Source organism: Emydura macquarii, unplaced genomic scaffold (genome assembly GCF_026122565.2).
Source record: "Emydura macquarii macquarii isolate MOO-44397 ecotype Brisbane River unplaced genomic scaffold, CSIRO-AGI_Emac_v2 contig_431, whole genome shotgun sequence".
Lineage (NCBI taxonomy): Eukaryota > Metazoa > Chordata > Testudines > Chelidae > Emydura > Emydura macquarii.
The window spans coordinates 16,003,313-16,014,996 of NW_027130568.1; the positions used below are offsets into that span (position 1 = coordinate 16,003,313).

Below are 11,684 nucleotides of genomic sequence, written 5' to 3' on the forward strand. Positions count from 1 at the left end.
CAGTGTGGCCAAGGGCAAAAATTTAAGTGTTGCCTTTCTTATCTCCTGGTGACATTATCTTGGAAAACGCCATTGCTTTGTGCCTGGGGATTACTGTTGAGTGAGCTACAGTTAAAGTAAGCATTGTTGTATTAAGTAAGTAAAGTCACTCCCATCTATGTAGCATTGGAACATCAGTTCCCAGATTCTTGTGTGGTTCTATAGTGTCCCTTAAATTTTTATTTGTACAAAACTAAGCAGCCTTAAAGGGTTTTCTTCAAAACTCTGAAAGGTTATAATTCCACCATACTCAATTTTTTACTCTTATTTATTCTTTTCAGAATCTTATTTTTCCATAGACAACTTTTTTCTTCAAACACTTACTATTTTTCCTCATATAATCACAGCTTGAGAGCTTCCCCTCACTCCTTCCTTCCACCTCTTTTCTCAGAAAAAGTACAGAATGTGGAGTGGCAATACAAGCATCTTCACATTGACTCAACCCTGCAGTATATGAGTGAAGAGATTTCAGGCTTTGTATCCTTTGACGTCTTGCATTCTCAGATGAGCCTATTACCAGCAATTATGGCTTAAGAGTTTGTGATAAGGACACCAATTCTCTAATTACACGACTGAGACTAACATAACATATATAAGCCACTGAACCACAGGTGGTGGTAAAACTTCAGCCACTACTGACCTGGGCTGCATCCAAATTTATGACCTATAAGTGTAGTAGGCCATATATTTGAATGGTCTGAGCTATGGAAGGTAATAATCATGAAAACTTTTTGTTGGAAGGCAAATTCATAGAACTTTATAATGAAAATGTCATAAAATGACAAATGATATTCCACCACCATTGTCCATAAAACAAGGTTGGATCCACCCATTCTTAACTTTGCCATTTTTTGGTGGAGCTCACAATTGGTGAGTTGAAAGAGGACTAGAGTACTAAAAGCTAATTTTATATTTTGTTCATCTCTTCACCAGTACAGTCTTTCTGCTGTGAGAGGAATCTGGCTCTCTGTGGCAGGAGTCTTCTTTAGAAATCCTTTTTTCCAAGAGCTCAGCTGCCTTTAAAAGATAGGTAAGCCCCACTCACCTCCAGTTTTTTGCCTTCCTTCAAAAGGTAGGAGTTAGCTCTGAAGGAACAGACACAGGGTTTATCAGGCAAAATCTGAAAACTTTTAAATGGCTGACACTAGGAGTGTTTACAACCCCACCTCAGAGGTACTATAATGTTAGAGAACTTCAAAGGAAACTTCATTGGCTCATGGAAAAACTACTCTGCTCTTAAAATATTCTACCTCTTATGCTGTGCACTGGCAACTCTTCTGATTGAGGGACTTAAAAGGAGAATTTCCAGCAAACCAAGGGCTTGTCTACACTTAAAATGATGCAGCTGCGCAAAGGGGGAGGGAGGGTGTCTACTCTGGAGGTTAGATCAATTTAACTGTCACTCAGGTATGGATTTCTCACACATAGTTTGACATAGTTATACTGACTGAATTTCCTAATGTAGACCAGGCCCAAGTAAACTAAGTCAAGTTACCCCAATTTCATGAAAATTCAGATCAAAGTTGTCCAAACTGAGAGGTCAGACTGTTAACTTGCAATCAATTTGTAGGTCAAACTTTAACATCTGAAGTTATTGGGGGGCAAAGAACTGAAATGATTGATCTGCTTATTGATGACTGAACAATGGCTGTCTCTTTAGCTCAGTTGTGGCAATTGGCAAAAGGTAGGAAAGAACTGCCATGTATATAATAAACTTGAATGAGCACAGAACTAAAATAATTCAGACTTAACAGCCCTTCAGCAGCATAATTAAAAATTAGCCAGACTGTCCTGGCTTAGTTAGTTATTCTGCTCTCGGTTGAGCTAACTGTTGGAGTCATGGGTGTAGAATGGTTGGGACAGATGACTCCTCTCTTCAGTTACCTGCATGCTTCTCTTAGTTGAGATTCAAAAAAGACAGCTTCTTAGTATTGTCAGGATTCAAAGACAATTCTAGAAAACAATCTGGATTCTGAGGAAAAAATATTTCCCACATATTATAAAGCAGACTGAATTCTATTTAAATTTCTAACCTTTTCCCTAGCCAAACACTTAAACTAAAGCATTCTAGTTTGAAAAGTGACTACTTAAGGGTATGATCCCTGTGTGTATTTCCGCTGCCTACAGTGACAAAGTTCTCAATGCTTCTATAGCCACTGCAAAGCCAACCACTGAAGGAGTAAGCTGGAGTCTAGTCTGGCTGGGGCACCAACACAATTAACTAAGTTGTATGGGTTGCACAGTTATAAATAAAAGTAATGAGTCAAAATCCATTTTTTCATGTCAAATTGTTTTGCACGTGTTACAATTTACAGGACTTATCACATGCTTAACTTTGACTCTCCTTTTGAGAAATACCGAACTTCTTATTTTTGCAGTATCATTGGATGCTAAACAGGGTTGTGGGGTTCCATGCTCATCTCAATAACTTCCAGAGGAAGTTTCTAGGGCAGGCAGCTAAACACTGTGATCCTGAGACTTAAATACATGCTTAAGTTGTGTAAATAAAGAGAACCTATCTAGTTTGTGTATCATGTATTTTCTGTTCACTTAGTTGATTTTAACTTCAGCAAACGTCATTTTTGTATGTATGTCTTTAAAGCATCATAACTGAGCCAGTTGTATGCATTCATTAATGTAGTTCACTTCTACTAGTAAAAATGCAGCCATGTATAATTGTTAGACCATGCAGCCATACTTCTGCCTGACTGAAGGGAGAAGGGATGCTGAGTATTGTGGGCAGGGGTGGAAACTAAAACTAGCTTGTTCATAGAATACCACGGTTTGCCTGTTTAGTTTTAATCAGACTGTCAGGGGTCTGTTGCAAGGCAGAATGGTGCCTAGGCTGTTTTAGAAATCAGATGAATCAGCATTCAGTTATTGGTGCTATGTGAAACAAAGCCTGCAGGCTACTTAAGTTTTAGGATGATAAAGCTGACAAAGTAAAAGGAGAGTAAGTATTTCCTTGTAGATGGGAGTTGGCATTCTGTTAGTAGTGGATGGCTTTCTAGGTGCAGCACCTGTTTGTTTTTGGCAGACTGGAGTAATTATGCATGTTTCTGGCTTTCTGTTTTAAAGGATAGTCACTACTTATGGGAAAAATTAGAGTCTGCTTTGGAATATGCATTGATGGGACACTAGTGTATTATAAAGTGTAATTCAACAATTAAATTACTAAAAATGGCACCTTTAATTCCAGTGTCTGACAGTATCATTTATTGTGAACAGATCCCATATGTCACATTTCCTAACTACCAGACCTACAAATTTAACCAGGATTCTTTCTTTTTAATTCGTCACTGTAGCACGGGGGCCAGTCTGGCCCCGTCGTTGTGGCCCTTCCTTGGGCCCAGGCTCGGAGGAAGGCCACTGCACCCTCCAAAAAGGGGAAAGTTAGTCACTCTGTACACTGTTCGTTCTGGCCCCCAGGCAAGGCGGACGGCCAAGCAGTCTAGTGCCCTGGCCTTTGGCAGGGTGGACAAGCAAGCAGTCTAGTGCCCCAGCCCTTGGCAGGGGAGATCACTTTCTCCCAGGGTGGCTAGGGAAGGGGGGAGGGGGACGCAGGCCCACCCTCTCCACTGCATCCCAGCCCAGGGCCCTAGCAGTGGCAAAGGCGTCGCCACTGAGTCGGTGGGGCTCCCGCCACAACACGCTGACGGGGTCTTGCCCCTGTCTCAGCCACAGCTATGGCTGTCCCTGGGCCACTTCCTCCCCGTATCTCCAGGTACCTGTATCCACCGGATCGTCGGTGTCACTGGGGTATACGGCCCGCGGTAGGCTCGCCAGTCCCTCTTCGTCCACCGGTGGCAAAGTGGGGAGCTCCTCAGCGGAGGGCAGCTCTTCCAGGTCACAGGGCTCTGGGATCTCAGCGGAGTGCAGCTCCTCTAGGTCAGGACCGACCTCTGAGTGTATCCCCCAGCCTTCCGGCTCAGGGGGCTCGGCCCAGTCGCTGGGGTCCAGATGTCCTGTCCAGTCCTTGGGGCCTGGTGGCCCAGGCCAGTCTAGGGGTTTCGGAGGCCCGATCCAGCATTTAGGGCTCGGTCGCTTGGGCCATTCCTGGGGCCTATGCTCCAGGAGGCGCTCGCTTGGGGCAGCGGCCCGGCTGGGTGCAGGCCTTTCCTGCAGCTGGCAGGATGGCACGTCTGCCTCCAGCAGTAGCCTGTCTCCTACTGAACTGCGGGACCTGCTTCTTATACTCCCAGCTGTGGCTGAGGCTCCGCCCCTCTGTGGCTGGATTAGCCGGTCGGTTGGACGTATCCCTATCCGGCTCCCCGGTTGCCGGCCCTTTTACTGTCTGCTCGGGTGGTTGTGGCCCTTTCTCAGGCCCAGGCTCGGAGGAAGGCCACTGTACCTTCCTACAGTCACCAATAAAATATTCTGTATGCCAAATTTAGACCCTCAGTTACACCCATACGTTCTTGTTTAAGACTAATGGGGTTGTGCAGGTTTCGAGGGTTGAAACTTTGCTGGCAAAAGCTCTATTGCTTGTGATGCTGTGAGAGCAGGGAAAAATGCACTTTTCTTGAATGCTAATGTGAAATGATCCTGGATCCGTTTTTAGGATTAGTAGTTAGAAAATGCATCTTACCTCACGGATAAATTCAGTTTACAATAACCATTAAATCCTCTGTCATTCTAGTCCCTTTTCAGAGTAGAATTGCTGTTTGGGCCTATAAAGATACCTGCCTCCATGGAAAAAAATGCTCTCTAAGAGCATCAGACCTAATTATGAATGGAGATGCTTAGGACAATCAGCAGTGTTGCTGGAAAAGTTCCAGCTGTTCATTAAAGCAGTCAAGAATTTGACTGTCTTGGTTTGCATTCCAGAGTTTATGCAAAGTTAAAATTCAAAATTGAAGAACCCAGATTTTAACTTTCACAGTACCTATACATTTTCCTCACTACCATCAACTATTACAGCATTAACTATTATTAAATTGCCAATAGATCACATCTGAATTTAATAATTCAGTTTGCAGTGACATCACGGATGTTTCTCACACCCACGTATCACTACTAGTGGGGAATGAGGGCTATTGTGCTAGAAGTCAGAATTCAAGCGATCCTTTTCCCTCCTACAGCAACCTAAGAAAGCATCTAAAAAAGAAAAACCTAAGCAAAAGATGCCTTCTAAAAACAAGAAAGCTGTGAAGAGTGCTAATGTCAAGAAAGCAGATAGCAGCACTACAAAGAAGAACCAGAACAGTTCCAAAAAAGGTAAAGGTTTTTATTTATTTATTGTTTTCATCGTAAATCATTGTTGCTTAACTTAAAAGATGAATCTTGAGGTTAACTATAAAAGCAAAACATTGCATAATTTTTACTGTTTGTTTTGCTAATTTACATTTAAAATATCCGGATGGGAGACCCTCTTGGCAAGATCTTTAACTGGACCTGTAGAGTGATTTCACAGAATCTTATCTGATCTGCAGCCATGCTTTAGCCTGATGCTACGGACAAGCTGAATTGCAGTATTCTGGGTTCAGGTGGAAAATACAACTATTTTGTTCATAAAATACCATCTATTTAAAACTAAACCAGCAAAATATGTCAGACTATCAAGGAATCATGTAGGGCAGGGTGCATAAGTGTACTGTGGGAGAACTGCCCAGGGTTCTCTTCTGGAAGAAGGAAGCACCAGGGACATGTCAAACATTTTGAATTCTAATAAATTAAATTTTCCAGATTTAGAAAGTGAGTCTGAGGATAGTTCAGATGATGAACCTTTAATTAAAAAGTTGAAGAAACCACCTACAGATGAAGATCTCAAGGAAACTGTCAAGAAGTTATTGGCCAATGCAAATTTGGAGGAAGTCACAATGAAACAGATTTGCAAAGAGGTATGTGTAAATATTATACAGCTTTGTTTAAAGTATGTCAAGCTATTTATTCCTCATTTTGTTTTGTAAAAATTAGTTTATATCAGTGTGAGGCTTTGTGTGAAAATGTAAATATTTCATATACTAATCACACTCAGAAATTTGACTGTATAAAGCTGTATGACTTCAGGCTTTGATTTTGAACTAAGCAATATTGAATCTGGTCAGCCCCTTGCTGGAAAGTCTGAAGGAAAAACTCAGGGTGCTGAAGGTTAGCAGAGGATGTCTCTTCCCCACTCAGCCTCTCCTCCCCCATACATCCACCCTGTCCATTTTGTTAATTTAGTCCTCCTTTGCTTTTGTCAAAATGCCTGAAATCAACTAAAAAAAAATTGAGTCAAAATATTTTGACTTGCGCAAAATTGTTTTCAGCTGGACCTGAAACTAAAATTTTTTTCAATTTTTTCAGAACTGCCATGAAGTTAAAATCTATTTGCCTGTTTAGTGATTTTCTTTTTCCCCTCAACATGGCTACTGATGGTGGTAAAACAGTACCTGTTTTTAATAACAGCTCTGTCATTGATTTAAAGGACCCAAAATTGATGTGGAGTATAGCTGACAGTCTCAATGTGTGGCTTGCAGAGTACGTCTAAGGGGTCAGCAAAAATACTGAAAACTGATTGAACAGAATTCAACTAATATATAATACACACAAATAGATTTCCAAAGGAGTCTGCACCTCCATTTGAAGGAGTCCACAAATGAGAAACTGGTCTAGAGAATACAATATACCCACTAGAAGACAGCCTGAGTTGCTCGACCCCAGGGTATTCTGTCATCTACACCCTGTTCTTTGTTAATATGTTGTGATTTTAAAATAACTGCTACATAAACTTTCAAATACTGTGTTTAGGCAAAACAAGGGAGGGAAATAAAAGGTTTGACACTACAAATGACATTGTGTAATCTAAAGTTGTACAGCTCCATCTCTTCTGCACTAAAATTATGAAGTTAATATGGTCTTACTTTTATTTTAAGACTTTTCACGCACATTAACTTTTTTGTATTGCTTGCTTTAGGTATATGAAAGTTATCCCAGTTATGACTTGTCTGAAAGGAAAGAGTTCATCAAAAAGACAGTTAAAGAGGTAAAAGCATATTTGAAAAAAAGTAATGGTATTTTTTTAAACATCTGGGACACTGTAGTACTACTAGTTTCAAAAAGCTTGCTTTTTAGTATGTGAAGTGACCAAAAACAATTTTCAGACCAGCCTTGATTCAGGATCGTTTCCCTTTGTGATGTTGGTCAAAAAGCTGGCACAGAAGTCCACTCACGTGGGTTCAATAATTTCCTTCTCTTTGGGAAATACGTTACTATTCAGGCAGAACTAAGATAGTAAAGCTATCATGGCCTCAATTAATCTAACTAGCATAATTAAATAATGCACAGCTCTTAAAGGGCCAAATCATGGCCTGGGCTACACAGCAATTTTGGAATGCAAGGCACTGGCTACCTGCATCATAGATAATAGCACAAGAAAGGACACAGGTTCACAGAGTTGCTACATTTCCTCCTCATGTAGCTGTGTGGAAGGGTGGAGAGAGTAGGTAGAGCTTCGACTTGGCACATATCCCCACCCCCACCCACCTGGTTGGCAGTTATGATGCTGCCTTGAGGAGAGTACACGGCCTCTGGTGTAGATCTGGTGCAGCATACTCCCTCCCCAGAGCAATAGGGGAAACAGGAAGGAGATTGACTTCCCTGCTTTCTCTCTAGCTGCTCCTGCCACCCTTAATGCAGAGCTCTTGAACCAGTCTATAGCTAGTAACACTTAAGAATAATTTCAAGTGCATTAATTTTGTTTCTCCCTAAAATAAAAATGGGAGGAGTAAGGGAATCAGAACTTCAGTTAGTAAGAATACAGAAAAATTGTAAGTAAATTTCTCTATTTTATTTCAAATTCTCGAATGCAAAGTTATGGATGATTCAAAATAATGCATGCACTTCAAATGTCATGTATGCCAGCTAAGACACAGTGGAATATCCTAACACTAGCTGGCACTGAAGAATTATTTGTGGTAGCGCTAAATGGGATGGTTGAGAGAGGAGCGTATTCATTTCTTAACTAGCGTTTTTTGTGCATGTTCTTGAACAGCCTTTATCTTAATGTTAGACCAGTGTAGAATTGACTAAAACGAGAAACTCTCATTTCAGTTGATTTCATGATCTAATTTGACTGGAGGAAATGAAGACTGCTGACTTACGTTCCCATGGATTTGAAGATCTGATAGACACCAGCAAAAAGAATGTTTGTGGAATAATATTGTGTTTAGTCAGAGCTGATTCTGCTGACCTAGTATCAATGTATATTGCTTTGTGTACCTTTTTAATAATTGCATCTGATGCAATTTTTAGTTTACATGCTAAGGTTCTTTTTGCATGGCACTAAATGTTCCCTTTTTATATTTCTGTACATTTTGAATTGCTTTGTAGAAGTAGATTCACTGAGATTATCATAGTTTTTAATGTGCTTTAGTACCTTGCATACTTTTTTTTTAAGAATCAAGTAGACAACTTTCATCTGAAGTGTTTGCATATATACATGCAGAGATTGTCTGGAATATTGCAGTATTGGGTTATACAAATTTTGAATACATATTCTGAAAATCAATCACATGCTAGTGTTCTTTATATTCTGATTTACATGCTATAAATTCAGAATACTCTAAATATACATTAGTCTTGCATGTGGATCCACTGAGAACTGTCAAAGCATGGTAACTAATTGGCATCTAGATGTTATTTTTGTACTTTTAAAAGACTGTATATAAAGTTATTTCAGATTTCTGTTGTGCAAATAAGTTTTTTAAATCTAGTTATCTTAGAAAACTCATGAAATGTCAGTGTTCAGCAGTGATGCTGGGATGAAAAGTGGGAAGTTCCCTCAAGATTATACAAAAAAAGCTGAAATTTTACTGTTTGTCCAATCTTGCCTTGTAAGGAAGATTCACCTGTAATTTTATACTTAAGCTTTATATTTAAGCTTTTCTGTGTTTGTATAAAAGGCTACAGATGCATTTGTTCCAATGGCTTGACCTAGTACATTAATAAAGTTCAAAGTGAAGGCTATAGGGAAAAAATAACTGACTTGATAATGCTTATTTTGACGTTGGACTATGGCCAAAATTTTCAGAAGTGGGTGCCTACAGTGATGAACAGCTGACAGGCTTAACAAGTGAAAATCAAGCCACAAGTTTAGGATCCTAATCGGGATAGTACTTAATCATTTGCTTAAGTGCTATTCTGAATAGGGATGCTTTTTTAAATCTGAGCCAAAATATGGGCTATGGTACTCTAGAATCCCATCTCAAACGTTGACCCACTGCTTTTGGTTCAAAGTAGAAATTTTCATGAATTTTTTGCTGACCATATACCTTCGTGCTATTATAGAAAGCCACACATTTATGATTTATGTAAAATACTAAGACGCCAAACAAATGTGTGTTGCTATCAATGCTGTGAACAACAAATCTCTTAATGACTCCAGTATTGTTCAAGAACAAAGCATTTTAAAAATTTTAGTATTCTATATTTGCAAAATTAGGGGTCACAGAATTTAAATTCTGAAAATGTTCAGCCAGTCACGATGCTAATTAATCTTTACCTTTTTATAATTTCTTTGCATGTAATCCTTTTTAAAAAAGGCTGAATGTAACAGTTTTGTATTCAATAAATGTCTTTCAGAAAAACTTAAATCAATTTTGATATTCACTTACCTGTATAATAAAACTCTACAGAAACCATGTCTTGTCATCTGGACAAATCTGTTCAGAACTCTGGCAAAGGTTTCTCTGCTTTAGAAGTGTGATCTGTGCAATACCATGTCCAGCCATCAAGATATGACTAGAAAAAATTAACTGATGTGCAATTGCTTTGAGCTATTTTACCCAATTTAAGAAAAGCATTCAAACAATTTCAAATTCATGATAAAGCAGTTAGTTACTTGTCACTGAACATCGTTTTGTCCTTGGATAGAACTATAAAAGGCTATTCTTAAAATGTACTTCTAAAGATTATGTAAACAACACTCATGGCCAAGTCATCTTATTTGAATGAGGTAGTCAAGTAGAAGTTACTGAATTTCTTCTCAAATGCTTTTCCTCATCCTCATGTAGGAGAACTCTTAATGAAAGCTGTAGTGCAGACAGTGTGTAAGTGTTACCACTGTGATCTAACCATACTCTATCTAAATTACATCATCCAGCGGTGACGTACTCATGCAGAAAAACAACTTACTAATGTAAATGTATTTTTAGGGTGCTTTTCGGACACTTCATTTGCATCTTGCACCTGGAAGAAAGTGTAGCTATGGGTTGAGACCAAGTTTTGTTGACTCATGCTAATTTTGATACTCTTCTGCTAGTATGTATTGTCTAAAGCTGAAGGGAAGTTTTTCTACTAACCTGCAGAAGCTTAGGACTAAGTTTCCTTACCTTTTTTTTAAAAAGGTAAACAAGGTGACTTGGCTAGTAATAGGTTGGTTAGCCTGACTCTGATCTCAGGTTAAATGTGGAATAGCTGCTAGGGCCTTGCTTAATAAAGAATGAAAGGATGGGAATAATTCTTCATGCAAAATAGATGTTACTAAAGCCTAAAAATTCTGTTACCTTTATCAAGTTTGACAAGTTAAACTATCATGCTACGCCTAACAAAATTAGCACTATACAAAATCAGTGGCACAAACTAAATAGATTGTTTAGACAGTCTTCAATCAAAATTCATTTCTAATAGGAAAAAATGTATAGGAAGTCTCTGCAGAGGGTCCTACCAGGATTGATTCCTGGACTAATGCTGTTCACTAACATGCCCTGGAAGAATATGTAGAAGAGTGAGTAATAAGTCCCCCTCTGTAGAGCAACATGGATTGTTTCATAAGCTGGATATACTCAAAGATGCATTTTAGTACAGCCACACGTGAGGTCAATACTGCTAGAAACAAAGCACATAAGCCATACTTGTGAGAAGACTTGAGATAATTGACTGTACATAAGCTCCTAGTGTGATGTGTGACGAAAAAGGCTAGCAATCTAAGTGAATAATCAGGAATAGTGATACTGAATAAAGAGGAAATACCTCTAAATGCAACATTGGTGAGACCACTGCTGATGATGCCCACCCTTCAAAAAGGATGTTGGAAAAACTGGTGAAGGCTCACAAAAGAGCTACCAGACTGATTCAAAAAGCTGGAAAACATCTTGCAATGAGAGACTTAAGGAACTCAAATCTATTCAGCTTATTAAAGAGAAAGGTAAAAGGCACCTTGATTACTGTTTTTGCAAGTAGACAGTCTTCCTAACAGGGAGGTCAGATAATCACAATGGTCCCTTCTGGCATTGGAAGGCCATTTTAACAACTACCTCTAGTCATCAAGGGACAAGGAAATGCAAAATATATTACTGAACAACTGCAACCTGATAACAGCTAGGCATGGAGCAAGGTCACTGCCAGTCAATGACTAAGAATTGCACGCACACTACTTGTCTGTCTGATACACCTGTTATTTTGTCTTGCACATTGTAAACTCTGGAGTTCGCATTATGTTTGCACCGTGGTTAGCTAAATGAGGTCTGACCTGGTTGTGGCCTTTAGGTGCTACTGCCCTATAAACTGTTAATGCTACAATTATGCCATTGACAAACACACTATTCCACTGCTGATCATCCTGCTATTTTTAGGTTTATGGGTGAAGTTTGTGTAATAGAACGTCTTCCCACTACAGTCACTGCTTGGTGTGGAAATAATTCAGTTTGTGAAGTGTTTTGTGA

The 11,684-nt window shown here is 39.4% G+C and overlaps 1 protein-coding gene across 2 annotated transcripts in view; it reads left to right on the forward strand.

The window, feature by feature from the left end:
• DEK (DEK proto-oncogene) overlaps positions 1–9,813 on the forward strand; it is a 31,637-nt gene extending 21,824 nt beyond the window's left edge. Inside the window, exons 8-11 of one of the 2 annotated variants that reach the window (XM_067537599.1) lie at positions 5,121–5,256; positions 5,725–5,879; positions 6,938–7,006; positions 8,074–9,811. In XM_067537599.1, coding sequence (XP_067393700.1) covers positions 5,121–5,256; positions 5,725–5,879; positions 6,938–7,006; positions 8,074–8,085 — 372 coding nt within the window. In that variant the 3' untranslated portion in view covers positions 8,086–9,811. Of the gene's footprint in view, positions 1–5,120; positions 5,257–5,724; positions 5,880–6,937; positions 7,007–8,073 lie in introns of both variants that reach the window. The other variant, XM_067537598.1, reaches the window with a different exon arrangement.
• Positions 9,814–11,684: the final 1,871 nt, after the last annotated feature.